We start from the raw sequence: 25,446 nt of genomic DNA, 5'->3' as shown, positions 1-25,446 counted from the left end.
GACAAGGACGCCAATGATGTGAAGTCACTTCACATCATTGTGCAAGGCTGCGTCATCGCCTGTGGCAGTATCTATGAGAGACGACATAAATCCTTTTCTTTCCCCTGTGCCTACCTCGTATTCCAGCTACAAACATCCTACCAGACACATACTTGGAGCATCGCCTTCTCTTGCCTCTTAAATCAACTCTCCTCCTACTTCCTTGTTTCCACCATCGCGACAATGGGTATCGGTGGTGCTGTTTTGAAGTTTGGCTCTACAGCGCTGTATGCGCTTGAGTTCTGTTGTGCTGCGGTTATCCTCGGTATTTACAGTTACTTCCTCGCTGTACAGGCGGATCGCGATGTCAACATTCCGGTTTGGCAACAGGCTGTCACTGGTCTTGCTGGCGCGACTGTTTTGTACACAATCTTTGCTGTCTTGTTGACTTGCTGCCTTGGCGGAAAGGTAAGAACATGCTCCAGCGATATATATAAAAATAGTCACTGATGATGTCTCCAGAAAATCTTTGCTTTCCTCGGCATACTACTCGACATCCTTTGCTGCGGTGCCATGATCGCCGTCGCCGTCCTGACCCGTGACGGCGCATCCAGCTGCTCTGGCAATGTCAACACACCTCTCGGCGACGGACCCGCCAGCTCCAAGGAGGGCTTCGGCTCCAACGGCCAAGGCAACCAGATCACCTACGCCGCCTCTCTCGGCACGACCTGCAAGCTCAACACCGCCTGCTTCGCCGTCGCCATCATCGGCGCTTTCCTCTTCCTGCTCAGCGCTCTCGTCCAGGTCTTCCTTATGCGCCACCACAAGAAGGAGAAGGCCTTTGGTCCTGGTCCTAACAACGGCTACACCAAGGGTTCCGGCATGAAGTTCTGGCAGCGCCGCAAGGCCAACCGCACCATGGGACACCGTGATCCCGAAGTCGGTACCATCCCTGCTACCACTGCTGGCGGTCTTGCTGCCCCTACCGCGGCCCACGACTACCGTCCCAGCCACGACACTGCATACACTGGCTCCACCGTCGCTGCTCCTCACTCTGGTTTCGCTACCGACAAGCCTGTTACTGGTGGATACCACACCGCCCCCCACGTCGCTCCTACTGCCAACTACGCCAACACTGGCAACACTGCTACTTACGGCCAAGCCACCAACTACTAGACGCAATCATCCCATATCACCTAGGAGACTGAGATTGGCGATGCTCTAGATTGTGCCTAGTCCTTCATGCTTTCAGGCATGGGAACTTTTCCTTTTTTGTACTCTATCACGACGTTTACGCATTATACCACACGAGGGAAGAGAGGAAGTCGAACATTGAAGAAGAAAGACACTGTATGATAAAGCTGATACGAAACTTAATACCTAATGTCAATACCGAAGAAATATAAACGATCTCAAACATTTGTCCCAGCCAATCGTGTGTTGAAGTGACTTCAAACATAACATGCAAAAACTGAACGTGATTTTGGACCAGTATCGTGATACATTCGTAATCCTTTTTCCATGATTGCGCACATGTGAGAATCGACATCAAAGTCGCATTCGATATATATTGTACTAGGCGTGCAAAGTGTAAGATAGACAAGGGATGAAGGCTGTGGATGGCTGTGGATCAGCGGGAGCCAGTGAGCGTGGTGGCTGAATAATCCAACAAACGTCATACTTCGTTTGGCCCGAGTTCCCGAAACTTTCATTCACGAACCTATACACATCGCCATTGCGACAACACAACCCTATCTACAATATACCCATCCTTGAACTACACGAAAGATGGCCTCAAGCACACTTCCACGTTCTGCTATGCGCAGTCTAACCCGAGCGACGCCCTCTCTACGATCAGCACCTCGGCGCATTGCCACGAGATGTCTCCACCAACAATCATCGCCTATCACAGCCTCAAGATTGCAACATAGACCGACAGCACAGCCCTGGAGCCAAAGGGTAGCGGCACCTTCAGCGACAGTCGCGCGACGAACCATGTTCATCCAAACCGAGCCCACACCAAACGCCGATGTAGGCATTTCCCAGTTCCAGCGACATAGCCATACTAACAATCCCAGGCCCTAAAGTTCAACCCCAACCAGCGCGTCCTCCCAGAAAACATCTCCTCCCCGTTCCTCGAATACCTCAACCCCCGCTCTACCCTCGCCCCGCCACATCCATCCCCTCTCGCCGCCCAACTCCTCAACATTGACGGCGTAACCAGCGTCTTCTTCGGCGCCGACTACATCACCGTTACAAAGGACTCGGCCACCCCCTGGTCGCACGTTAAGCCCGAGGTCTTCGCCCTCATCAACGAATACATGACCTCGGGCCAACCCATCGTCAACACCGTCGCCGCAAAAGCTGGTGAGCAAGGCCAAGGCGGTCAAGAAGCCGACAGTCTTGCCTACGACGAAAACGACGATGAAGTCATTGGCATGATCAAAGAACTCCTCGACACGCGCGTCCGCCCCGCTATCCAAGAAGACGGTGGTGACATTGAATTCCGCGGCTTCAACGACGGCCAGGTTCTGCTCAAGCTGAGGGGTGCGTGCCGTACCTGCGATTCTAGCACCGTGACACTCAAGAATGGCATCGAGAGCATGTTGATGCATTATATTGAGGAGGTCAAGGGCGTGCAACAGGTGCTGGATCAGGAGGAGGAGATTGCTATGAAGGAGTTTGCCAAGTTTGAGGAGAAGCTGAGGCAGCAGAAGGGGCCTGATGCGACGGCGGGGACGGTTGGCAAGGGCAGTTTGGATTATGTGGAGTAGATGGGGCCATTGATTATGTGATACCAATGCATTCATTCTGCAACTGAAAAAGCTGTGTGTGTAGTAAGAAACTATATCATGTCGTGAGTTCCAACCGTGTGTACATGACATGCAGCATGATCAAGCTCAAGAACAGAATGTCGGGGTATTCAGTGGTAGTATTTTAGCATACGAGAGTAGCGCTGAGCCGTTGAGCAAGTCAAATATACTACAAGAACAAACGATTGAGGAAAAGAGTCGTACTAATGCCGATATTCAACAATAACGAGGTAGGGTATCCTGAACGTGCCAATGCTGCTGCGTGGAGGAAACAATAAAGCAATGAGAGAAAAACAAAAAACAACAACAACGCCCCTTGCATGCTTTCATATGCTCCCACACATGGCTTTCCATAATCGTCATATATCCAAATGCAAGTCATCCAACCTCCTTCTTTTCATCTCTTTCATATGTAAATCGTGAACCTCCATGATAAAAAAAGATTCCCATGCCTGGAAACCGGTCATAAATCGTCAGACACACACGTCTTCTCCAGTCAGGGCGGCCGTAAAAACACACACAATCGTCATATCGTTTCCAGAGTCATTATGAGCCGTCTTCCAGCAGCAGGTGCGAAACCGCATCTAATGCTTCGCCCATGGAAGCCCAAAAGCTGCGTCTCGGAGGAGGCGAGCGGATGATGTGAATGACCTTCCTCTTGGACAGTGATGATGATGATGATGCTGATGGCAACGACAACGACGACGGCACATCATCCGCAACTAGCGTGTCAACAGTACTGCGCAGTAACTTTGAGTACTCCTCGTGAATCTCGCGGGACAAATCTTGTACTTCCTCCTCGACTAGCGTCATACAACTGTCTAGCATGGATTCTTTCTTCGAGTCCTGCTCCTTGTTCTCCTTGTTCTTCTTCTCCTCCTCCTCCTCTTTCTCACCATCTTCGTCTTGTGAAACTTGATTCCCAGCCTCAAAATCCGAAAAGACGGACTTTACAAGATCATCTTGGTGGTAGTAGTGCTGGCTCTTGTCCAAGTCGTCGCGCAGACTCTGGCGAACTAATTTCATCTGCTTGCGCAAATCGTTGATGACGTCGAGTTGAATGCGATTGAGCGTCTTGACCTCGTCCATGCGCGTTTTGAGGTCGTAAATGTACTTTTGCACACCCGCGATGTAGTTGCCTACTTGCGAAACATAAGCCTCGTGCTGCAGCGTTTGGGCTTCATGGACCGTGACTTTCTCACCCTCTGCTTGTGTGATGCCGAGCCCCTGACCAACGTCTCGAGAGGAGGAGGAAGAAGAAGAAGAAGAAGAAGAAGACTCCTTGTCGTGTGTCTCGCTCGTGTGTGCGCTGGGCGTGGAGAGATGGGCTGTCATGGCTTCGAATTGTCCGACTATGTATTCCAATTGGTCTTCGTCGGGTTGGTGTATTTGGATGAGGTTCTCAAAGTGCGCGATACACGACGAGAGGGCGTTCTGCACGGGCGACGACGTTCCTTCTGATACGTCGGCCCAGGGCGTTGGAGAGCCGGGGCGCTCGGTGTGGTTGCGACGCAGTACGCGCGAGCTGTCGGGCGTATAGGGATAGCGCAGTTCGCCTTTGGACGGTGGAGGCGATGCATCGTCGTAGTATAGCCGCGTAGGTGTGTATGGCGCTGGTTCTGTGAGTCGGGAGTTGGGTTTCGGTCGTGGGCCTATCGTGGGTGTGTTCAGTCCGAAACTATCTGTGACCCAGGAAGGCTGGTCGGGTATGCGTTTGACCTCTTTCAGCCAGCGCTGCTCTGTTGCGGTAGGATATTGTGGAGGAGAGGTACCGTAGATGTTGAAGTAATCTGGTCGCGGGCTGGATCCGTCCTCGATCTCAGGCGGCGTCCATGGCCGTTCCAGGGTCCGGGGAATGTCCCTTACGCCCTCGTAGCCCGACCGAAACATGCTCTTCTGTTCTTCCAGAAGAATGCGCGTACAACCCGGGAGCTCTCGGGTTATATTCGCGGCTTGGAGAGCGATGCGCTGGTGTTCAAGAAGCCGGAAACCTGCGTGGATGCGGGAGACGGGAGGAGGCTGGGTTCACCGCTTGTGACGTGCGTTCATGGCCTCGGTCTGCAGCGTGGGTAGTGCGCCAAGGACTTGCTATCGATAACATTTTGTGGCCCCTCCCATTGGCTCGTGAATCATTAATTCTGGCTTCAATACATTGCGACGACTCTGTGACTCTCATTCTGCCTCCTCTCTGTCCATAAAGCAGTGCTGTAGAGATACGCTCCATACTCCGCAAACATGGCGCCACAGGTATGTCCAGAATCACACCATCAGCCGACCACAGAACTGAGCGCATGACCATTTAGCTGGGCGTTCAGCCATCGCTTGACACCATTCGAGAGGTATTGGCTGCAGCAGTCAAGTCGCCCAACCCACCAAACCTCGTACCCGTATTCTCCTCGATTCCCGCCGAGTTCTTGACTGCCTCCAGCATATACCTGAAGATATCCGCAAAGTGAGTGTGACTCATTCCAGCGCAAGTGGCGTGGGAGGGGTTGTGTCGAGATGATGAGCTGGTTGCGCGCATGCTGACCCTGGGCTCAGATCAGAGTCAAAACTCTCGTTCCTTTTCGAGAGCGCTGCAACAACCGAGACCATAGGCCGGTACAGCTTCATTGGCGCAGGTCGGTACTTGGAAACAAACTTCCGGCAAACACAGTTAACAAGCTTTTAGACCCTCGCAAAGTCATCAAGACCGGTACCGGCCATGGCGAAGAGACCGACCCACTACCCCTCCTCGAGAAGGAGCTTGCGAAGAGCCGCGTCGCGACCGTACCCTCAATACAACTACCGCCCATGACCGGCGGTGCTGTCGGATATGTTGGCTATGATTGCGTCAAATACTTCGAGCCCAAGACAAGGAGAGATGATATGAAGGACGTGTTGGGCGTACCGGAGAGCTTCTTCATGCTCTACGATACACTGGTGGCTCTGGACCATTTCGCACAGGTTGTAAAGGTCATAACATACGTCAAGGTACCAGACAGCATGGACGACTTGGAACAAGCGTACGAGGAAGCGAAGAGTACGCTAAACAAATACGTGACAATACTCAAAGGCAAGGACATTCCGCTACCAGAACAAGGGCCTATTCAGCTTGGTAACCAATACACGTCCAACATTGGACAGGACGGGTATGAGAACCATGTCAAGGAACTGAAGAAGCATATCAGCGTTGGCGACATCATCCAGGCGGTACCATCTCAACGGTTTGCAAGACCGACATCATTGCATCCTTTCAACGTATACCGGAACCTGCGAAACGTCAACCCGTCGCCGTACCTATTCTATGTCGATTGTGACGATTTCCAAATAGTGGGGGCAAGTCCCGAGCTGCTGGTAAAAGAGGAGCAGGGTCGCATCATCACTCATCCCATTGCTGGCACCGTCAAGCGGGGCAAGACACTGCAAGAAGACGCAGCGCTCGCGGAAGAATTGTCCAACTCTCTCAAGGATCGGGCCGAACATGTAGGTTCCCTGACGACAAGATGCATGCAGCGACATTGAAAAGCTTACAATGCCTTCGTAGGTCATGTTGGTCGACTTGGCTCGCAATGACGTCAATCGCGTATGCGACCCACTTTCGACACGAGTTGACAAGCTAATGGTAGTCCAAAAGGTGAGCAGACTGCCGTCCGAACCGTGATTACCGTGGATCGTGCGATGAGCTACCGTGCGATGATATCAAACCCAAGAGCTATGCTAATTGTTGTCGACGAAACCAGTTTTCACACGTGCAGCACCTGGTCTCGGAGGTCTCAGGGGTGTTGCGACCTGGCAAGACGCGATTCGACGCGTTCCGCTCAATCTTCCCCGCCGGTAGGTAGCGCGGTGGAAAAAAAGTTGGAAGTATGGCTAACCATGTGTAGGAACGGTGAGCGGTGCGCCCAAGGTGCGCGCCATGGAGCTCATTGCCGAGCTTGAGCGGGAAAAGCGCGGTGTGTATGCTGGCGCGGTGGGATACTTTGGCTACGGCTCTATTGATGGCGACAAGGAGATTGAAGGTGCCATGGACGTGAGTAGTCTTGCCTTGTTCGAGGTTGACAGGAGGCTGATGCCCAGCAGACATGCATTGCACTAAGAACCATGCTTGTCAAAGACGGCATCGCGTATCTCCAAGCAGGGGTGGGTTTGACGAATTCCCTGCTTTAGTGTGCGGTGCACGAGCTAATGATTGGCTGCAGGGCGGCATAGTTTTTGATTCGGACCCTTACGACGAGTGGATGGAGACGATCAATAAGTTAGGTGAGTTTATTTTTCCTTTTGGTCGTCTGCTCCGAGTCGACGCACAGAGCTGACCGCTGTTTGGTAGGCGCGAACACGCACTGCATCACTTCAGCTGAAGAGAAGCATCTGGCCGAGCAGCAGGACAGCGCCGACGATGGCGAAAAGAACGCGTCGACGCTCGAGGGCGATGCAAAGACGCGCATTTCTCTTGCGGCTTGATTGTCAGACTGCTGCGCCATGCGCCACGATTGATATCTGCCGTAGGGTGGTTGGTGATTGGCAGCGATTGGTACGTCTTGACCCGGTGAAAGCGATCTATGGGCCTGGATCTCACAAGCTCCCCTGCCACTCGTGGGGAAGCGAGATTCATGGGTTCGCGGTAGAGTTATGAAACTGAAATGAGAGGGCGGGTATGCATTACTGGCGGCAGACGCTACCACGACGTCACGAGCGAGTGGTGGTGCTTGAATACAAACAAGATTTGATTAATTTTGCAGCCCGTCACACCAGCGCAAGGGGACATGTAGACGGCTTGATGCTGTGTGAAAAGCGTGCCTGTGTGCGCCGGTGAGGAGCCATGACGAGTGTGACGGAGCAGATACCACCGTCTGTGCGATTTGCAACGACAAACTGGTTCGACATGTGAGTTGTACATGCAGGTTCGGATATCGGCCGCTTGGGCGTGGTTGGCATGGCTACATCATACGGTAGGAGCGCCCGGGGCATTGGCCAATGGGCGCGCAGGGTGCAGGTCGTGCTTTCCGCGTTTCCTTGCTCTGGCGTCGATCGTGGAGTTGCTGTGCCTGGGCTTGGCGGCCCACCCCTGCACACGACTAGACCCGCTACTGACGCTCCAACCCGTCACCAGCCCGTTGCAGCCTCCTGTTTGCGCGCGACTTCACTCTTTACCAGCCACGGACCAGCCCCAACTGTTTGTGTCCCCTACGATATAAACCCACTCCTCTTCCCCTCTCTTCCCACCTCATCACTCAGCATCCTCAACCTCAGCAATCAACTCACTCACCTTGACTACACTCCCACTTCGATACCTAGTATCCTACTCCAATATCCATCTCTTCCACACAAACACTCCTCCCACCTACAGTCAAGATGAAGTCCTACGCTGTCCTCGCTGCCACCTTTGCTGGTGTTGCTCTGTCCCAGGACATCCCCATGCCCAGCGGTGACTGCGCCGTAAGTAGTCTTCTTTATCATCTATTACTTTGTACTAGTATTAACCTTCGCTTAGAACCTCTGCATTAACAACATGGCCCGCATTGCCCAGACTGAGTTCTCCTGCGCCTCCGACGACATTGGCTGCTTCTGCACTCAGTCCAACTGGGCTTACGGCATCCGCGACTGCTCTCGCCAGGCTTGCGATGCTGACCAGTCCGCCCAAGCCGTCTCGTGGGCTTACGCTCGCTGCGCTGGTGTCGCTGCCACTGCCACTGGCTCTGGTGCTCCTGCTGCTCTTCCCATCTTGACCTCCGCTGTTGCTAGCGCCACTGCTGTCGCCCCAGGATCCATGGTCACCTCGGTTATCACATCTGTCGTCTCCAGCGCCGCATCTGGTGCCGAGAGCGTTACCTCCTCCATCGGATCTGCCGCTTCCTCCGCTCTTGCCTCTGGCGAGTCTGCCATCAGCTCTGCCCTTGAGTCTGCCAGCTCTGCCCTCGCTTCTGCCAGCGCCAGCATCTCCTCTGAGCTTGCCTCTGCCACCGACTCTGCTGGCAACGCCATCTCTTCTGCCACTGACTCTGCTGGCTCTGCCATCGCTTCCGCTACCGACTCTGCTGGCAGCGCCATCTCCTCTGCTACCGACGCCGCTGGCAGCGCTGCTTCCTCTGCTGGTAGCGCCGCTTCCTCGGTCGCTGAGGGTTCCGCTCCCATGGTCACTGGCATTCCCTTCGCTGCTGGTGCCGGTATTGCCGCCTGGCTCCTGCTCTAAGCGTCTTGCCTCGATCCAACTCAAGGTCCTTGCCTGACGGAGTAATGTGTATAATGATGGGCGGTAATGCAAGGTGGGCTTTGGATATCATGATGGATGGGCAGCGCTTCTCTTCTTTCCTTAACGAACACTCACGCGAAAGGCATGATGATAACGACGGATTCGTTATGCCTGGGACTGTTTTCTTCACGACTGCGACTTGATACCCCGAATATGGGAACTGGGACGGGCCCCTTAGCATTGGCCTCTGTATATAGTAAATGAATGATAATACACTCACGATATCATCTCTTGTTTCATCAGTGACTATACATCTCTTACTCTTTGTCTGCTCCTGCCCTTGCTGCTATGATGCCGTTTGCGCGAACGCGGACATTCGAGCAGTAGCCTCGATCAAGCTTCCCTGAACCGACCTTGTGCAACGCTACAGTGCGCCACGAACGTGAGGGGTCATGCAAGTCACACAATGGAGGAAGCTAGCAATGATGAATCATCATGGCTGTAGGTAATCGTAATGGAGGTTAACTAAGTGGTGGAATATAAAGCAGAAGACATGAAGTCAACTTAACCTCTCCTCCTCCACTTTTATTATCCTTTTTTTCTTGGATTACGTTAATCAGTCAGCACTGCACAGCCCCAGCCTCGTTTTGAGGACCGCGGCCCCATACCTATGATGGTGGTTTGTGCGTAAACTTGCGTCTTTTGTTCAAGTGCTGCTGATGCCAGTCGGACTGACTGCATTGCATTGCAGATCGTGTATATATATATATGTGTGTGTGTGTCTGACATAAGAAGGGGATCGGGGTTGGTTTGGTGTGGTGCGGTGCGGTGTAGATCATCAAGGGTCCGAGGTAGGTAAGAGAGAGAGAGAGTGTGTGTGTGTGTGGAGAAGGAAGCACTTGGACCATGTGTTCGCGCATGCATGCCGTGCGATTACGACATGTTTGTGCAGAAGTTTGTTGAGGAACGATGTCAGTGCGTTGGCGCAGACGGACGGGAAGAGTAGTGAGATGGGCTGGTAACGGTAGTGGTAAGGATGATGGGGGAGGGTGCTGTGAGGTGGCTGAGGTGGAAGGGGGGTTCCGGTGGCTTCCGGGGAATGACACCATTGTCATCATTCACACATCGACACGTTGTCTCTGATACAGGCTCAATGGACACATTCTGTAGTATTGTTTTAGATTGTAGATAGGCTGACTAAATCGATTGATCTTCATTGCTCATAGCGTACGGCCTAGAAAGTTGCTCTTCACTTTCAGCCTTGTCCGGATATTACCTGTAAGATTAGTAATTTACTCTCATTGGTCGAGGCACGTGAACGTACTTCTTATTCTCTTGCTTTGTCCCTCCCGCTTGTTTCGAGTGCCAGTTTACAGGACAACCACAAGAGTTGCAAGTCCCATTGGTACCACCAAACTCAAACTCCGTGCAATCGCAACTCGAAGTGTCGGCACCACTACACGGCATTTTGGAAAGAGCGGTGCGAGGCTGAACGTAAGAACTAGGACTATGCGGAAGACTGTGATAGTTCAAGGGATGAAAGGTGAATGAATGATGGTCTAGAGAATAGATGATGGTACCTAACAACCACGTTTTATATCCAAGTAGCGAGTATGAGGATCTGCCTTCCTCCTCATCTTCACCGGTAACTGCTGCGAAAAGACTGAATCATAGCCTGACACACTTGACGTGTGATTTTCTGTACGACCATAATCTATCATCTATATGCATCCAAGTCCAGGCAGTCATATGCTCGCCGCAAACGGCGATTTGTAATCTTTGGTATCAGCTAGGGTAGACGCGAAGTTCCAAAAGGAGGCTGATGCATGATTCTACATGCAAAGCTGGGAAGAGCTGCAAGAACACAGCCGAACACGAGTGAGTTTTTTTCGAGTGGATTGCAGTGAAGCAGAAGACACCTAGGTAGATTTATGGCAGGTGCGCACGGATAGAACCTTGAGGGATTCACACCCTTGATCCTACTCCGCGGCTCCATGTCTGATGATTTGTGCGAATTTGCGTATTCAGGTGCTTACGCGTGGTGGATCGCGGGTATCAGGGAGTCGTAGATCTCATGGGGTTGGGTAGTGGGGACGGGAGCGCGGATCAGGCGTTCAGTTATGCTATGATTATGCATTGCGAGCAAGGGTAAACCGTGTCATTGCATTTATGGAAACAGCCGGTGAAAGCAATAGGAAGGGGCAGGCTGTTAAGTAGTGGTTGGGATGATGAAGTTGTAGTGGCAGTTGGTGACTGGGCTGAGCAAGGTTCCAGTGGCTTCCGGACAACAACTTATCCACACCTGCATGTTCTTATGTGTTGCGCCCAATGAGCCAGAAAAAGAGAGAGTGTGTGCATCTCTTCTTTTCTGAGGAGGCTTCAAAAGGTGGAGCCGGTCTTGCTTCTGCTTCATGTTTCGGACACACATGATAAATCTGTGGATACGCAAGTATCACAGCTGCTGCGGAGCAGTACATTTCCCCTTCAATACTGAATGCCCGCTTGAATCCTCACTACGAGATCTGTACCATCGAACGTGCAGTCGCTCGCTGTTTGTACAGTCATTGTATGATGTTGTTCATTTTCGCTATCTCGGCCTCGGCCTCGACGCCGCTTGTTGAAGCCTGGCGACTGCCTTGTTGTACGTTTTGGCCGACTTCAAAAATCTTGGTATTACACACTGATCGCGGTATATCCGATCTTGAAGAACTATGCGCTCGTGATCATGCTATCAAATGTCTTAAGCCTTTGTCTTCAAAGACCGAAGTTTAGTCTCGGTTGCATCGCGAACTTTCGCCTTCTCACCACAAAAATCCTTCCAGTGACCAGCAGGAAGGCAGCGAGTCTTCGATCGCGAATCCCGTAGCATCCACCACAGAGGCGAAGAAGAAGTGTTCCTCCGTCCGCATCGCTAGCACCTACTCCTGTCATCGACGACCCAGTGTCAAAGCCAGTCACGATAAGAAAAGAGCCTGGAGCGCCATCTTGGAGTAACCCAGAACTGGTTCTACAGACTCCTGAAAACTCTTTCTGTCAATCACTGCACGTCAGTTCTTTGTCGATGACAAAGGCGCAACATAGCGAGATCACGGTCCTGATCTTCTACCCACATCATCCTCTATATCCAGCTCTTTTATGTTTGGACAGCCAGATCCTTCTGCATTTGCTGAACCAAAGCCATCAGTGCTTGATAAGACGAAACGAGACGATACAAACAAGGAAAAACTCACTCTCACAACGATCTCGACGACAAGGGAGAATTTGTGAGGCAAAGCGAGTTGAAGCGGCGGTTTTGGACAATAATATGAAGATGTCGCGAGGCTTATTGTAACTCCTTGGGAATGCGCAGTTGCCTTGCTAGATTCCTGGGTTATGCCAGGAGATGAAGGCACAGGATTAAACCTTAAAGATAAACACCCTTGCGCTATCCATGCGAAGGTGCCGATGGACGGGCGTGATGACATTCGGCGCTTTGATGACCGGGGCTGTAATTACAATGTTGGCCGAGTTATCTTACATCCGGAGCATGTTGCTAGAGTGACAAAGATACCGAGAAGGAGAAGCTCGAAAGCCAAGGTTCCGTGTTGCCGTAGCTGTTTCAACATGCAAGCCGACATCATCGCTAGGCGACTAATGTAAAGCTGTTATGTTCTGGTTACAAACGTCCTCGGGCATGATTTCATCGCATGATTGCTCCACAAAATGGGCAGTTGTTCCGATATCTAGGATGGTCCTGGCAGATGCGCATGAATTCTCCGTATTGAGATGCCAAATTTAGCATTTGCGGGTGCAGATACCCACCGACGGGTAGCTACTACGGATGAAGTCAGAACAGCCGGCGGGTAATCACGTGGGCTCCTCGAAACACCTACCTTCTGAACGACGTGTTTGATGGCTTTCCAAGCTTCAAGGTAATTTCCTTTGCATAGAAACTCTCAATCGACATGTACTGAGCTACTAGACCCTAATACTGACACCATTACTCTACACGGCTGGAGGTGCAGCGAAGGGTCGACGTAGGCTACCTATGCATCGCTGCTCCACGATACGAGATAATGTGGCTCGCTCGATATATTTACGAGATGATTATCGGGGTCTATGGCCTATGATGGTCTGTGAGGGACGTGTGCGATGTGGAATGACCGCAATGCTTAGAGAAAGGAGGCGACCAGAAAACTCACTCACGCCGGTTGGTTCGAAAGCTCTTTCCCCACAAAAATCTGCAAGGATCGACTACACGAAAACTGTCTTCAGCGTCACTGCTCGTAACTGTTCCCAGTCTGACGTCCGTTCAGCGATTCACTGTCCGTGGAGCTAATCTCCAATGTAACATCGTATAGATATGTCGAAAGCACAAGCATTCGCCGCACTGGCGCCCGAAATAGACGAAAGCTTGTCCCTGTGCTTGTCAACGACAGACGTAGACCGACATGCATATATAAACGTTGAGAGTCTTCCATCAAGTCTTCACTACCCAGCATCCATCGGTCTCTTCCCACCAAAACTTGCTCATTCCACCCACCTTCGCTACCAATCTACAAACCAATCATGAAGTTCGCCATCGCTACTCTTTTCGCCGGCGTTGCGGCCGCCGCACCTACCGCTTCACCTGACGTCCACGGTGACCCCTACGAGACCGTCACCATCTCCAACTTCTCCTACGCCTTTCCTTACAAGGGCAACCCACAGATGAACTTCTACATCCACTCTCAGCGCGTTGATAACGTCCACTGCGCTGCTGTCAACTTCGAGGTTGGTGGTGTCTACAGCTGTGACGACCCTTCATACACATTCCGAGTCCTGGAGGAGACGGGCCATAAACTCAGATTGGCTCACGTTCTCAACGGGTGAGTTTCCTGGACGAGTATCGAATTGGGAGGACGTGTGCTGACATTGATATAGACCATCCATGGTGGGCGACTTCTTTATCAGGATGTATGGACCTATCCCTACTGCCCTCTCACAGACCGGCACTTCCACAGCCGACTTGGACAAGGAGGGTACCGCTTAGAAGAGCATTTATTTATATCTCGAAGGATTTTGTAGCCAGACAGACCCGTAGCTGAAATGATAATGTGTTTTTGATCATCGAAAAGATGCAGACCACGATCCATGCGATATTTGCGTTCTGAGCAGCAGAGACATCGCCAGGACGAGTGTGCGTGTTATCGATCCTGGCAAGATGTTATTCGCCTGAGCCAACGAGGCATGCAATCGCTGTATTGAAACCTATGGGACGGATGTCTTCCTTCTGCTGGTACGCTACCGTCAAAGCCTTAGCTGATCCCGATCGTTATACAAAAAATCTCTGGCGACCTCGCCAATATAGTAGAGGTTCTGAACTCTGGCCAGGTGACCTAACTGCATGCCGTCACCCGTGTTATTGGTCTGAAAGCATCCTCTAAATCGCCATCTTGTACCACTGGTACTTTTGTCCGGACTGTCCGGAGGTTGGTCTTGAGCACATTCTTCTGGTAATGCTGTGCCACGGCATCTCTTCCTCCAAAACCAATAGCACAATACGCATAGAACCGAGATGAAGATTGGGACTATAACAGCGACAACAGTGGTGGCTATTGTGAGTTTCTTCTTGGGCGGCGTTGCGCGATTCGTCAGCTGAGAGACGACTTGACCAAAGTCGAGATTCTCTCTCGGGAGGAGTTTAGCCTTGAGGACCAAAGGTACCTGCCCTTGTTTGATTTCTTGACGATCGAGAATCAGCTTACAAGACGGCATTAGACACAGATCGGGTAAATCGGCTTCCCAGGCTTCGTGATATGTAGCTGACATATGCATCAAGATTTGCACTCCCGAACGACATGATCCTGGGCAAGCAGCATGCTGCTTTGGACTTGTTCAGTGCGCTCTTTGCCCACGTCATTGGACTCAAAAATAATGCTTATAGACCCTTGAATTACCGACAGAGATAGATGCGGAACGGTTACGGGAGAGCCCTTTCCTCATCTACACCTCGTGGCTCCTGCATGGTAGGTTCGCTGCGCGCAAGCGCAAACGCAAACGCCAGGTCCACTTCAAGCACTCTCTGTCATGAACGGTTGCCCAAAGGATTCTCGCAAGTTTCTTACGTCCAGCACTGCGAAGTGGCTGCAGATGGAGGGACAGGGTACAGCAACGACGGAAAACACTTGCAACGCAAGGAGGAGTGAAAGGCTGATAGTATGGAAGAGCAGCCAACCTGTTCGTTGGTCTTGCAGACGAGATGGATTGAGAATCGATCGCACTACGGAGAGAACTTTCAATCCAAGGAAGTGAAGTGCGAGATGAGACGTGGGTGGCACCTGTGAGGCCTGATGTATGGGACGTTATGCGTACACTGATCCTTGTACGAGACAAGCGATGCTGGACAAGTCGTAATTTTATCCCACGACACTACAGCAGGAATATCGGATGGAAGAAGACCTAAGCATAAAGGAGTGTAGACTGAAACGGCCGTTCAGCGAATAGTCTCATGTGCTGCAGGTATAAATGTTGGGAACAGCCGAGAAGAGCAACCACTTGACTGCATTCGGCATAGCGCGTTCAAATCACCAAGGATTCCAACTGTGCCGCAATGTAAGCGCCCAGCCTTGTCAAAGCTGGACGCCTGCGCGCTTTCAAAATACAGGACCAAATCAAAGTCATATGTACATGGTATCGAATTGCCCACCTACTCAACTTCGCCCATTACACCACTCATTCGCACGCGTATATATTCATCTTGAATCAAGGTACTGGGCGAAAATTTTCTCGACACATTATACCGGCGCTGCTTCCAATGCCAAGATATGTCAACATCGGGGTCATTAACAGTCGAACAATGGTACACGGGCGACATCAATACTGGAGGCCAGAACAACTGGAGAGTAACGGCACTCGCTATCTCAGCGACGCCGGTTGCATACGCTACCTTTCAAAATGAATATTTTTACTTCACCGAACTTGCTAATGGCATGTACTACTACTGCGTCTGTTTTAACCCAAACTGACCTCAGAGTCTTATTATGCAGGCTATCCTAGTGACATGTATACCGCAGGCGATCCAGCAACGACTTCCGGAAGTGTCGTAGTCTCCATGAGATCTGTTCCCATACCCCAATTTGTTTACGGGACTTTGGACATTACAGTCTCTTCGAGTGCGGCAGAAATCTCTTCTGCGACCAGTACCTTACAAAGCGCGTCGCAGCCAGATATCTTTTCCGCAACGTCAAGCGCAGCCGCAGAACCTTCGACGACACCCATAGAAACTTCCACAGTCCCCGCAACCGGCGCCAGCGATCCATCCCTTAGTGGCGGCGCAATCGCCGGCATTGTAATTGGCGGTCTCTTTCTCACCGCACTCATAATAGGCGGCTGGTATTTCTGGCGGAGACGGAAACGCGTGAAGACGGTTTCATCAAGTTCTGGAGGAGAGATAATAGCTGAAAAAGGTGGTGATGGAGACATATTAGAAATGCATGCAGATGAGACGCTGCAGGAGCTGTCGGCGAGGGACCGATCGGATGCGAGAGAGCTAGATCCTACACAATACTCCAGATACGCGCCGAATGGAGCTCACGAGCTCATGAGCCATCATGGAGAAAGTCGCTTCAGGCCAGCTCACGAGCTTGACCCTGAGACGAGGCCTGGGGAGCTACCGAATGGCGAGACTGAGCAGGCGCCGCAAGTGCAAGTGTATCAACATAACCTGGAGCCTGCTGTTGCAACAACGGAAACGACTGCTGCAGCGTCATCGAATGTTGAAGCGCAAAGGAGAAGAGAAATGGAATGGCTGGAGATGGAGGAGGAAAGAATGCGAAAACGAAGGGAGATGCTCGCTATACAAGCAGACCATAAGACACAATAAGACCAAAAGGATATGGTACTCTTTGTGCAGTAGAAAGCAGGGAGTGTGCCCTCGAGATTTTCGTGGGATAGAGGTGCAGAGGGATAATAAGCTTGGCCCATAGCACAGAGTTGCCATAAGATTCGTCTGTGAGACCATAGAACACATAGTTGCACAGGTCACTACATGTCTTTTGACATAGTAGATTCGGAATATGCGAGCGCATTGGAGGCCCACGAATGCACAACACAATTCCGTGGGTACCGGCGCCCAATTCATCGCGAGTAACCAAAACAACAATTCAGGTTCCAGCTTTCAGTTTAATAATACTGTGGGTGCTTTCCACAACAATGGGCAGGATGGAAGTCGAAGTACCTAAAGAAGGACGATTCTAAATGGCGTAGGAAAATTGTTTGGGCCGTTTTGTTGGTGTTTCGAAAGCGGGTATGTATAGCCCTCCAGGACCTCGAAGTGTATATTGAATAACGGGATGCAGTTTTGGTGTATGATAATCGGCGTTTGAGCTCTGCTTTTGGTTTGATATATGTGTATCATGGTGTGTTTGGCCTTGCTAGTATCATCTGAAACTGATTGGTCTTGCGAAACTGCCGGAAAGTTGTGTGCCAGATGCTGTATTGTTGTACTGTGTGCCGCCATAGGTAGTGTATAAATTGTTCTTCTTTGAAGAAGAACTCGTCGAATGGTCTTAAGGATGATCGGATTCATCTTCTTCCCGTTCTCTAATTGCCTTATGCAGTCTCTTAAACGCTTGCTTATGCCCTTCACCATATATTAGTGGCATATGAACATTGCAAATCCCTAAGAGCGAATATGCATAATCTTCTTCGCGTTTGGCTTTACGATTACGAGCCCAGTCCATGCGTTGTTTAGCATCAAATTCTGAGATAACGCGTGGGCGACGAAGGACCCTTGCAGGAATTCCAGTGACATCAATGATCTCCTCATGAAGCTGTTGTTTGTTTCCTAGCCATTGATGGTTCGAGGAGAAGAACTCAACAGATTCCGGCGCTAGGAGCTCCTGAAATCTCCAACAACGTGTAAACCATCTGCTCTTCCCAAAGTCTTGTTTTCATTGATCTCGGCCTTGCAAAGCGTTCTTATTATCGTTCTGGTTCTCTAATTCAACGTCTGATAGATACACGTAGCATCTATTAGCTCTTTGGTACCATCGAAACATCGAATTGATTGCTTCTGAGAGCTCGGCGCTGCTATGCTTGTTGATGCAGCATGTGTCGACCCAAAAGTATTGCAGTCCATCCTTCAAAGCTTGGTTTCCGCAGAATATAAGCTTATTGTAACCTTTTTTGTTTCTGGTCGTGTCGTTTTGTAGGTCCTGGTACGTAACCTCGTCGTCGCTATGCCCCCAGGTATGTGAGAGGATGGCGTATTCTGAACATCATCATCGAAGCGCTCGACTAGCTTGAAAGAGTTCGCATCGCATTTCTGCAGGAGATGCATAGAAGTAGCGTGGCGCAACGCGACCAGTGTAGGTTGACACAGAGAGGAGTTTTGAGGCTGGATGTAGCGAGAGTGTTGTCACCAACATTTGCACGGATGATGAGGAGGGCGGAGGATGAGAAAGAGAGGCGCGCATGTCGACCAGGCTGAATGCTGATGACCGAGAGGCGGCGCTACCTACGTGGCGTCATTCGCGTGGAACGGACAGATGCCTCCGGTGAGCCTTGAGGTGGCACGGAGGAGGGGCAAAAGAAGAGCACAACATCTGGACGAACGGTTGCCAGTTCTTAGTTGGCCCTCGCCCACCTGACCTTTTAGCGAGCTCTTCCAAGCTTGCACCTCTACAGCGACGTACCATGATCTGATTCAATGAAACTCCCGTTACAAGCTTCGCTGCGCAAATCTCGTCACAGATATAACGATCAATTATACGCGTCTACAGCAAGTATTGAGATTCTGTGATTAGCGTGGTCGGGAAATCGAGACGCAAACGCAGCTATCATGCGCAAGATGTCTCTTCGACAAGGCTGTAAGTAGGCTCGATGGTAGTACAGACAACCTACCTTTTCTCAAACCCGAAAGATAACGCATAGGGTGTGGTGATAAAGACATATGTTGCTGGGAAGCAAATGCGCAGTCGCTCTATTTACTGTAAGCTTAATCTGCCTGATAATTAGAGCTGGGGTTCATGCGCGAGATCGTGTGGCATTTGGTGTCCGCAAAGTGTAAGCGGTAGCCAGCGGTAACGGTATGCGATCTAGGCCGCATAGGGACTTACATTCAAATTGGACAGTGTCCAGGGAGGCTGGGACTCTCTTGTGTTATCGGGCCAAGCATGCAGGCTTTATGTAGGATGCAGCCTTATTTCTATTATCGAGGACTGTAGCCGATGGTGGTGTGAAGCTATAGCTCAGACCATTCGCCAGGCTGAGAAGTGGTGGTGGCTCTGGCCCCAATCGCATACGCCTCCCAATATTTCAAAGCACGCGATTCGAGATGCACCGCGAAAGTGGGGTCAAAGATCTGGAGTCTTGCTGACATTGGAAGGTTTCGACAAGGCTGAGCGAAGTTACTGGAGTAAAGTGTTGCAGCTGCGGGATGAAGACAAAGCGTTCGCCCCATCCATAGGTAGTTTGGCTTTCATACTTTTCTTTCGTCTAGTTATCGCGATTCTTGAGCTCTTCTCTCACTTTCGGATACATTACTGGCCATCGCTACCTAGATCAGCATCCAGGCATCGTGAGCCTAGAGACCTTACGTCGATCCCAAAAATGTCAGACAGCGTATTAGTTCCGACAAACAAGCAGTCAGTAGATCCTGATTTGTTTCAACCAGACTTGACCAGCGCTATACCTGCACCATCGACGCTAGAGTCTGCTCCACCTGGTCTACCTCCTACTTCAACCCCTCTACCTACATTGTCTTCAACCCCTCTACCTACATTGTCTTCAACCCCTGTACCGTCATTCGCATCCCCTCCACCACCATGGGCTACCATAACGATCAGTACGCCTCAAAACCCTTTGATCGATGGAAGATACCAGGAGACACTTTTCGTGGAGAGCACACCACTCACCACTGTTACTGTACAAGTGTCACCATCGCTTCTTCTTATCGTTGGGGACGAGACGATACAGACGGGAACTCCAGCATCGACGACAGACAATATTGTCATATTCCTCGCACCTGAGCGGACGACTGGGACGACGATAATTTCTCCAGCAATCTTATTCTACACCGATGGCTCAGTGCCACCATTCTCAGTGCCTAGCACGACGACACGACCTGGCGAGACTTCAACCAATGCGCCCGCTTCCGATCCGGGCATAAGCAGCGGCGCAATAGCTGGCATAGCGATCGCCGGCGTCCTCGTCCTCGCCCTCATAGTAGGCGGCTGGTTCTTCTGGCGGCGCAGGAAGCGGAGAGCGCAACCTTCCACGAACACCCTAACCGACGACGAACTGGCCAGGCGAGAGGGCGATGGCGACAAAGTGGTTCTTGACCCGCACCAGACTGCCCCAACGACCGGCGCATATCAAACACAATACCAAGAGATGTCTGGCAATGGCCTCACTCAAGAGCTCGACCGCTCGCATTCGTACAAGTTTGCGATTGGAGGGGCGCATGAGCTCAAGGCTGACGATCGACCGGGGGAACTACCATTTGCTGGGATAGAGGAACACGGGTCAACGGATGACCTTGATGTGGTCGATGGAGCAGGGCCCGAAATGACCCAAGTGCCGCAAACGAATCGTACTGCCACGCAGGCACCGCAGGTTTCTCTACACGTAGAAGCTCAGAGACGGAGGGAGGTAGAATGGTTAGAAGCAGAAGAGATGAGAATGAGACAGCGACGGGAAGCGCTTCTACAACAGAGTGGTGGAAAGACTGAACAGTAAGCCAGCAAAGCAAATGAAGTTGGAACCATGATATATGTCTGTTAGTATGTCATGACTATTGAGCTCGCGTATCAAGAGATGCGGCTGTAGCTAACATGTCCTGCGATGGTGATGGCAGCTGCTGAAGAAGCATTGGAACCGTTTCAGCGGACCGCTTAAGGCTCTCAGCATCTGCCAAACAAACCACAGAGATCATCTCGCTCCTCGCTCTGTTATGAAGCCTGTCCTGCCTCTGCCGCCTTACGCATACGCTTCTCATATTTCTTGTGTCGTCTCTTTGTCCTCTTCGCGTACTTTTCTAGAGTCGCTACCCGATTCTTTGCCCAGTTAGGTCCAGCACCAGGAGGCGGGGCTACGAGAGAGCATGACAATCAGTATATGGATCATGTAAGAAAGGCGCGTGAGCGCGAAAGATAGCGCATAGCCATAAGTGGATGCCTTACTCAGTCTTCCGCTTAGCAAAGCTTCACGCTCATTTTCCCGGCATTCGTGTTTGTGCTCAAACCGCACATGACGGTGCTCAGACGACTCGGGACGACAGCTCTTGGTACGTTTTGGGTTCCGTGGCCTATCGTTGTGCGGGTTCTGAGAAGGCATCTTGGTGGGGTGGGAGAAGTCGCCCTTGTCGGGGTACCAGTGTAGGTCGTTGTCTTTGTTGTATCTTGAGCCTGGGACTCGTTTGAAGTCTCTCGCACGGTCCTTCCAATCACGGCTGTCGTCTCTTGGGCTGTCCCTTCGATCGCGGTCTTCATCTCTTAAACGGTACCATCGATCACCGTCACCGTTTCTGGAGCTATTCCTTCCACCACGGCTGTCAGCACTTGAACTACTTCTTCGATAACATCGCCTGTCCCTTGCTAGTGGACTGTCCCTCCGATGGTCCCTCGTGCGGTACCTTAGATTGCACCTGCGGTCTCTTGACCTATCCCTTGAACGGTCACACTCGTCATCACATCCGGAGAAGTTCCGTCTACGGTCATTGAGGTAGCCGTTCCGGACTCCTCGATCGTTACCCCAACGATTTCGACGAGGGGCCTCTGGCGAACGGCTTCGTTCACGTTTGATGTCCTCGCCCCAGCGATTGCGGCGAGGTTCCGCTGGCATGTCGTTCAAGTTGCTCATGGCATGATCGTCGGTGATATCCTGAAAACCCGACATTGCGGGGTGGGAGGAGAGAGTGAAAATGAAAAGAGCGTGGTACAAAACCGGTGAAGTTAGATGAAGAAAGCGCAATGGAAAGACGAGGAAAACGAGGAAAAACGAACAACGAAAAAGCAAGATTGAACTGGAGGTGAAGGAAGATCAAATTATTATTTAGTACGCGATAGGAAGTGACTCGTAGCTGCGAAGTTCAAATCTCCGCCGTGAGAAGGCACGATGAGCAACGGCAGTGCGCGGAAGGTTGCAAGGGCGATGGTTTATCTGACATGAGCGCTGCCCAAACAACGCGGAGCCGCATTGGGCATATACCGGGCGTTGCAATAACACCAACGCGCAATTGACTTTATGTGTAATTAAAATTACAATTCATTCACAATCACGAGAAAGCTGTATGCAGGACCGCCGAGCCATCTCGACCCTGAGCAAGGGTACGGATACAGCGCGTGACGTCATCACACTAGCGTGCATCTCGAGTGCTACGGCTCGGGGTGACAAAGCAGCAAAACACAGTTGCCTTCGGTCGCCATTTGCTTCCACAACCAACCGCGAGGCGGCTTTGCAGATTCTGCATATCCATTTCGAATACAATGCATTTAATAACACCAGGTTGCACTATTGCAGCAAATATAACTACACTATCGAAATCTCCGCCTCGAATCACAGATTGAAGGATATAGAGGCGCTCTGGACATCCAGAGAACCAATATAAGACACCTGGTAAAACACCAAAACCGCGATGAGTACAGTTTACATGGTGCAACCTTCCCCAGGCGAAGGCTTGGGCTGCTTCGCGACCACCGACATCCAACCCGGCACTCTTATCCTCAGCGAAACACCCTTATTCAGCGTCGCAGAGCCGCGAACAAACTCGGCAGTCACAACAGCATTCGCAAGTCTCGACAGCGCCCAACAACTCCAATATCTTACCCTCTACGCCCAGAATAGCCACGCCAAGCATGATGACGCCGCCAGGGTAATCGACATATTCAATTCCAACGCCTGGCAAACCGGCTCCCGCACATCCATCTGCCCTCTCGCCGCGCGCTTCAACCACTCCTGCGTCCCCAATGCAAGTTTTGCGTGGAATGCACGGCTGGGCCAAATCACCATCTACGCCATCGTCTCCATACCAGCCGATACGCAGATCAAGCTAAGTTACGAGCGCCCCTACCAAACCACCAGTTCGCGACGTGCCAAACTATCCGCCTACAGCTTCACTTGTGCCTGTCTCGCATGCAGTGACGCTTCGTGTTGCAGCGACGTCCGTCGTTCACGCATGCTGTTGCTGGACGCGCGTATCCGGACAGGACGGCGCCAGCTGTGGAGATCACCCGTGCCGAAGGCCGCGTTGGAACTGATCCGGCTGCTCAAAGAGGAAGGGTTGGTGGGGGAGGCGCTGGGCCTGGCGTATCATGATGCTGCTTTGGGTTGGAAGAGACATGGGCGGCTGGACTTGGCTGTCGGTTGCGCGAGGAAGGAGTTGGAGGTTGCGGTCATGTGTTTTGGGGTTGAGAGTTTGGCGGTGGAAGGGAGTATGGCGTTTTTGGTGGGGTTGAAGGGCGAGGCTGGGAAGATTGAGAAAGCGCGCTGTACGGCTAATACGTTGGAAGTGCTCGAGGAAGATACCGGGTAAGTGATTCTGGTTTTTTTTAGTATTGAAGCTTGCTTTGAGTATGCCGAGTCTTCCATACTGCATTCTACCTCCTAGGGTTTGCGGGCCGATCGTGGTGTACAAGGTGCAGCATTTACAAACAAGGTCACCAATGTCTCAACGCTTCACACGTGCGTTTTTAAACAAATACAAGAACCCCCTCCATCGCTTCTCACCACTTTCCAAAGAGGGACTTTACATTTCCCTCAAGTACCAGAACACGACAATTACCATCTATCATCCAATCTTTTTCCGCAGGTGCACTTTCTTCTCCTCAACACCTGAATATCGATGCACAATATTTTAAACTTCTCACAAACCATTTCGCTGCCTTGTCTTACAAAGAAACAAGCCTCCAAGACCACATCCTTGTATCGACCTACCTTATCCTCGTTGTTCTGCGACGTTCCATCACGCCCGCTACTACCGAGCCATAAATCTGCGAAAAGAAAAAGAAATGCCACACATGTCCGAATGGCTATGCCCGCACTGTTCGAGTATCAACCGCGGCGAAGGTGCTAACGGGGAGAAGTGCGTTAAATGCGGCAAGTAAAATAAATGCTACTAGGAGAGAAAAAAAGATGAAACATATGTTACCTTTTATAAACATCTTGGTATCATGTTCAATAGAATCTGAATAAGGGGCGGTAGTTACGGGCGGCTCTTTGTTGACGATGCAATAGTCTTTCTCGGTATCCATAATCTGAAGGTTGGTGTACGAAGTCAATTGATGTCTCAAGCGCAGTTCACCGGAACATTTAGTGATGACGAAAGCGGGCTGCAAAGTCAAATGATGGGGAGAAAGGTCTCAGGAGGCCGAGCGCAAAGATAAGATCGCATCGGATCGCTATCGATACTGAGGTAGCAATGGCTGTTGCAACCAGTAATATGTAGGCTCTCCCGCCTGAGACTACCGGATAACTTTCTGCGAGGTGTTGATGTTCATGTTTCCCGATCAGGCCATCTTTATCAGCCGTACTTACATTATCCGTGGGGTTGGTGGAGGGATGGTAGGGTTTACGCGCGGAGCTGTGACGGAATGACGTCAGCTGCCCGGTTCTTCCAAACTCGACGTGAGACAGCCTACTGTCAACCTCGGAAGGCTGAGGGCCGTGTTGATAATCTTGAAACTTTTCTCACCGTACAACAATAGGAGAAAAACGGTACTAAACGGAGGAAAGGTTTTCTCGAAATGCTTGTTGAGTAATGATACTCAACGTAATCGACACAGTGCGTACCTCCGCATTTGAATGGCAAGACCTCGAGAGTAAGCAATATCGGGCTTCTTTGTGTCCGTATAAGAGTATTAAAGTATCTGGAGGGAGTTTTATTGAGTCATTCGCCTCTATATCAAGAAAGAGCCGAGCACATTATTTACAAGAGCTGCTAGCTGACTGCAGTCACAAATTCGGCGCATCGACCGAGTTGCCTATTACCGCTATCGTAGAAATTGGCGGCAGAATCGATGGAGTTAGCGCTCATGTACAGGGCATGTTCCCAGTATCGATGCGGACTTACCTCCGCATGAGTAGGGCCGAGGACAACAGGCGAACCTTTGGAACATGCGAACAGCAAGAACAGCAAGTCCCAAGGCAACGGATCCTCGACTCATCAATACCTCACTTCCCGAACAATGTCCCAACACATTGGATCACGGTCTTGGAAGATCACAATGGCATCGACTCGCTATCTTCGACATCCCTAGGTTCACTGATCGGCACTTTCCAAAAGCTTGATTAGCCGCCCCTTTGCTTGTTCCGACAAGCTCGACCAAGCAATGCGGGGTAAATGCGCGCTAGTCCGTGTATCGCCCACCCTAGCCAGTTCCACGAGTCCCATGGCCATGGAACGGTAGGGTATGATAGGTGTCAAGCAACGTGGCGCAACTGACAGCTAGGAGAGTTGGAAAAGTACCGCGGCCATGGAGCAAAAGGTACCGCGAGTTTCCGCAGTGGTGGAGCAATAGCGAG

At 51.2% G+C, this 25,446-nt stretch overlaps 14 protein-coding genes across 14 annotated transcripts; 9 read left to right on the top strand and 5 right to left on the bottom strand.

Annotated features, from left to right (window-relative positions):
• Positions 1 to 68: 68 nt before the first annotated feature.
• On the top strand, positions 69 to 1,213 carry CC77DRAFT_445362 (hypothetical protein). Its single transcript, XM_018531719.1, has 2 exons — positions 69 to 447; positions 502 to 1,213. Exons 1-2 carry the CDS (start codon positions 223 to 225, stop codon positions 1,153 to 1,155), a joined length of 879 nt encoding a protein of 292 aa, XP_018380914.1. The 5' UTR covers positions 69 to 222; the 3' UTR covers positions 1,156 to 1,213.
• Positions 1,214 to 1,690: 477 nt separating this feature from the next.
• Positions 1,691 to 3,047, top strand: CC77DRAFT_1024853 (HIRA-interacting protein 5). Its single transcript, XM_018525953.1, has 2 exons — positions 1,691 to 2,010; positions 2,058 to 3,047. The coding sequence occupies exons 1-2, from the start codon at positions 1,768 to 1,770 to the stop codon at positions 2,751 to 2,753; spliced, it is 939 nt and encodes a 312-aa protein (XP_018380913.1). The 5' UTR covers positions 1,691 to 1,767; the 3' UTR covers positions 2,754 to 3,047.
• Positions 3,048 to 3,338: 291 nt separating this feature from the next.
• CC77DRAFT_946384 (hypothetical protein) lies at positions 3,339 to 4,682 on the bottom strand (the record flags this gene model as incomplete). Its single annotated transcript, XM_018535079.1, has 2 exons — positions 3,339 to 3,609; positions 3,742 to 4,682. The coding sequence occupies 2 exons, from the start codon at positions 4,680 to 4,682 to the stop codon at positions 3,339 to 3,341; spliced, it is 1,212 nt and encodes a 403-aa protein (XP_018380912.1).
• Positions 4,683 to 4,932: 250 nt separating this feature from the next.
• On the top strand, positions 4,933 to 7,713 carry CC77DRAFT_1024850 (anthranilate synthase-like protein component I). The gene is made up of 10 exons (XM_018525952.1): positions 4,933 to 5,039; positions 5,096 to 5,244; positions 5,334 to 5,413; positions 5,464 to 6,257; positions 6,319 to 6,408; positions 6,515 to 6,608; positions 6,659 to 6,804; positions 6,855 to 6,914; positions 6,974 to 7,034; positions 7,102 to 7,713. The coding sequence occupies exons 1-10, from the start codon at positions 5,028 to 5,030 to the stop codon at positions 7,233 to 7,235; spliced, it is 1,620 nt and encodes a 539-aa protein (XP_018380911.1). The 5' UTR covers positions 4,933 to 5,027; the 3' UTR covers positions 7,236 to 7,713.
• Positions 7,714 to 8,265: 552 nt separating this feature from the next.
• On the top strand, positions 8,266 to 9,186 carry CC77DRAFT_1024849 (hypothetical protein). The gene has a single exon (XM_018525951.1). It carries the CDS (start codon positions 8,284 to 8,286, stop codon positions 8,962 to 8,964), a length of 681 nt encoding a protein of 226 aa, XP_018380910.1. The 5' UTR covers positions 8,266 to 8,283; the 3' UTR covers positions 8,965 to 9,186.
• Positions 9,187 to 9,247: 61 nt separating this feature from the next.
• On the bottom strand, positions 9,248 to 10,431 carry CC77DRAFT_1054033 (hypothetical protein). Its single transcript, XM_018527780.1, has 2 exons — positions 10,261 to 10,431; positions 9,248 to 10,128 (listed from the first exon to the last, which is right to left on the bottom strand). The coding sequence occupies exon 2, from the start codon at positions 10,080 to 10,082 to the stop codon at positions 9,633 to 9,635; it is 450 nt and encodes a 149-aa protein (XP_018380909.1). The 5' UTR covers positions 10,083 to 10,128; positions 10,261 to 10,431; the 3' UTR covers positions 9,248 to 9,632.
• A 2,966-nt stretch (positions 10,432 to 13,397) lies between these two features.
• On the top strand, positions 13,398 to 13,981 carry CC77DRAFT_445544 (hypothetical protein). Its single transcript, XM_018531720.1, has 2 exons — positions 13,398 to 13,811; positions 13,867 to 13,981. Exons 1-2 carry the CDS (start codon positions 13,513 to 13,515, stop codon positions 13,973 to 13,975), a joined length of 408 nt encoding a protein of 135 aa, XP_018380908.1. The 5' UTR covers positions 13,398 to 13,512; the 3' UTR covers positions 13,976 to 13,981.
• A 1,612-nt stretch (positions 13,982 to 15,593) lies between these two features.
• Positions 15,594 to 17,230, top strand: CC77DRAFT_1054031 (hypothetical protein). The gene is made up of 2 exons (XM_018527779.1): positions 15,594 to 15,912; positions 15,972 to 17,230. The coding sequence occupies exons 1-2, from the start codon at positions 15,750 to 15,752 to the stop codon at positions 16,805 to 16,807; spliced, it is 999 nt and encodes a 332-aa protein (XP_018380907.1). The 5' UTR covers positions 15,594 to 15,749; the 3' UTR covers positions 16,808 to 17,230.
• Positions 17,231 to 17,492: 262 nt separating this feature from the next.
• Positions 17,493 to 18,877, bottom strand: CC77DRAFT_1034849 (HET-domain-containing protein; the record flags this gene model as incomplete). The annotated part of the gene is made up of 3 exons (XM_018526900.1): positions 17,493 to 17,858; positions 17,934 to 18,196; positions 18,829 to 18,877. The coding sequence occupies 3 exons, from the start codon at positions 18,875 to 18,877 to the stop codon at positions 17,493 to 17,495; spliced, it is 678 nt and encodes a 225-aa protein (XP_018380906.1).
• Positions 18,878 to 19,536: 659 nt separating this feature from the next.
• Positions 19,537 to 20,664, top strand: CC77DRAFT_1065982 (hypothetical protein; the record flags this gene model as incomplete). The annotated part of the gene is made up of 1 exon (XM_018528858.1): positions 19,537 to 20,664. One exon carries the CDS (start codon positions 19,537 to 19,539, stop codon positions 20,662 to 20,664), a length of 1,128 nt encoding a protein of 375 aa, XP_018380905.1.
• A 215-nt stretch (positions 20,665 to 20,879) lies between these two features.
• CC77DRAFT_916080 (hypothetical protein) lies at positions 20,880 to 21,318 on the bottom strand (the record flags this gene model as incomplete). The annotated part of the gene is made up of 2 exons (XM_018533677.1): positions 20,880 to 21,016; positions 21,108 to 21,318. Coding segments are annotated over 2 exons (348 nt in total), but the record flags the coding sequence as incomplete, so codon positions are not given.
• Positions 21,319 to 22,192: 874 nt separating this feature from the next.
• Positions 22,193 to 23,613, top strand: CC77DRAFT_444925 (hypothetical protein). Its single transcript, XM_018531715.1, has one exon. The coding sequence runs from the start codon at positions 22,562 to 22,564 to the stop codon at positions 23,456 to 23,458; it is 897 nt and encodes a 298-aa protein (XP_018380903.1). The 5' UTR covers positions 22,193 to 22,561; the 3' UTR covers positions 23,459 to 23,613.
• CC77DRAFT_1024844 (hypothetical protein) lies at positions 23,473 to 24,196 on the bottom strand. Its single transcript, XM_018525950.1, has one exon. The coding sequence runs from the start codon at positions 24,174 to 24,176 to the stop codon at positions 23,955 to 23,957; it is 222 nt and encodes a 73-aa protein (XP_018380902.1). The 5' UTR covers positions 24,177 to 24,196; the 3' UTR covers positions 23,473 to 23,954.
• A 317-nt stretch (positions 24,197 to 24,513) lies between these two features.
• Positions 24,514 to 25,293, top strand: CC77DRAFT_445217 (hypothetical protein). The gene is made up of 2 exons (XM_018531717.1): positions 24,514 to 24,743; positions 24,798 to 25,293. Exons 1-2 carry the CDS (start codon positions 24,683 to 24,685, stop codon positions 25,214 to 25,216), a joined length of 480 nt encoding a protein of 159 aa, XP_018380901.1. The 5' UTR covers positions 24,514 to 24,682; the 3' UTR covers positions 25,217 to 25,293.
• The last annotated feature ends 153 nt before the right edge of the window (positions 25,294 to 25,446 follow it).

This window comes from Alternaria alternata (genome assembly GCF_001642055.1).
Source record: "Alternaria alternata strain SRC1lrK2f unplaced genomic scaffold CC77scaffold_25, whole genome shotgun sequence".
NCBI lineage: Eukaryota > Fungi > Ascomycota > Dothideomycetes > Pleosporales > Pleosporaceae > Alternaria > Alternaria alternata.
This window is presented reverse-complemented; position numbering and strand designations above follow the sequence as displayed.

Coding starts and splice junctions, on each gene's coding strand:
- CC77DRAFT_445362 (XM_018531719.1), top strand. CDS start 223: ATGGGTATCGGTGGTGCTGTTTTGAAGTTTGGCTCTACAGCGCTGTAT. Junction 448..501: donor CTTGCTGCCTTGGCGGAAAG/GTAAGAACATGC, acceptor TGATGTCTCCAG/AAAATCTTTGCTTTCCTCGG.
- CC77DRAFT_1054033 (XM_018527780.1), bottom strand. CDS start 10,082: ATGATGACAATGGTGTCATTCCCCGGAAGCCACCGGAACCCCCCTTCC.
- CC77DRAFT_445217 (XM_018531717.1), top strand. CDS start 24,683: ATGATACTCAACGTAATCGACACAGTGCGTACCTCCGCATTTGAATGG. Junction 24,744..24,797: donor TGAATGGCAAGACCTCGAGA/GTAAGCAATATC, acceptor AAGTATCTGGAG/GGAGTTTTATTGAGTCATTC.
- CC77DRAFT_445544 (XM_018531720.1), top strand. CDS start 13,513: ATGAAGTTCGCCATCGCTACTCTTTTCGCCGGCGTTGCGGCCGCCGCA. Junction 13,812..13,866: donor TTGGCTCACGTTCTCAACGG/GTGAGTTTCCTG, acceptor ACATTGATATAG/ACCATCCATGGTGGGCGACT.
- CC77DRAFT_1024849 (XM_018525951.1), top strand. CDS start 8,284: ATGGCCCGCATTGCCCAGACTGAGTTCTCCTGCGCCTCCGACGACATT.
- CC77DRAFT_1024853 (XM_018525953.1), top strand. CDS start 1,768: ATGGCCTCAAGCACACTTCCACGTTCTGCTATGCGCAGTCTAACCCGA. Junction 2,011..2,057: donor AGCCCACACCAAACGCCGAT/GTAGGCATTTCC, acceptor TAACAATCCCAG/GCCCTAAAGTTCAACCCCAA.
- CC77DRAFT_1024844 (XM_018525950.1), bottom strand. CDS start 24,176: ATGGATACCGAGAAAGACTATTGCATCGTCAACAAAGAGCCGCCCGTA.
- CC77DRAFT_1024850 (XM_018525952.1), top strand. Junction 6,805..6,854: donor AGATTGAAGGTGCCATGGAC/GTGAGTAGTCTT, acceptor GATGCCCAGCAG/ACATGCATTGCACTAAGAAC. Junction 6,915..6,973: donor TCGCGTATCTCCAAGCAGGG/GTGGGTTTGACG, acceptor GATTGGCTGCAG/GGCGGCATAGTTTTTGATTC.
- CC77DRAFT_1054031 (XM_018527779.1), top strand. CDS start 15,750: ATGTCAACATCGGGGTCATTAACAGTCGAACAATGGTACACGGGCGAC. Junction 15,913..15,971: donor CTTCACCGAACTTGCTAATG/GCATGTACTACT, acceptor CTTATTATGCAG/GCTATCCTAGTGACATGTAT.
- CC77DRAFT_444925 (XM_018531715.1), top strand. CDS start 22,562: ATGAGTACAGTTTACATGGTGCAACCTTCCCCAGGCGAAGGCTTGGGC.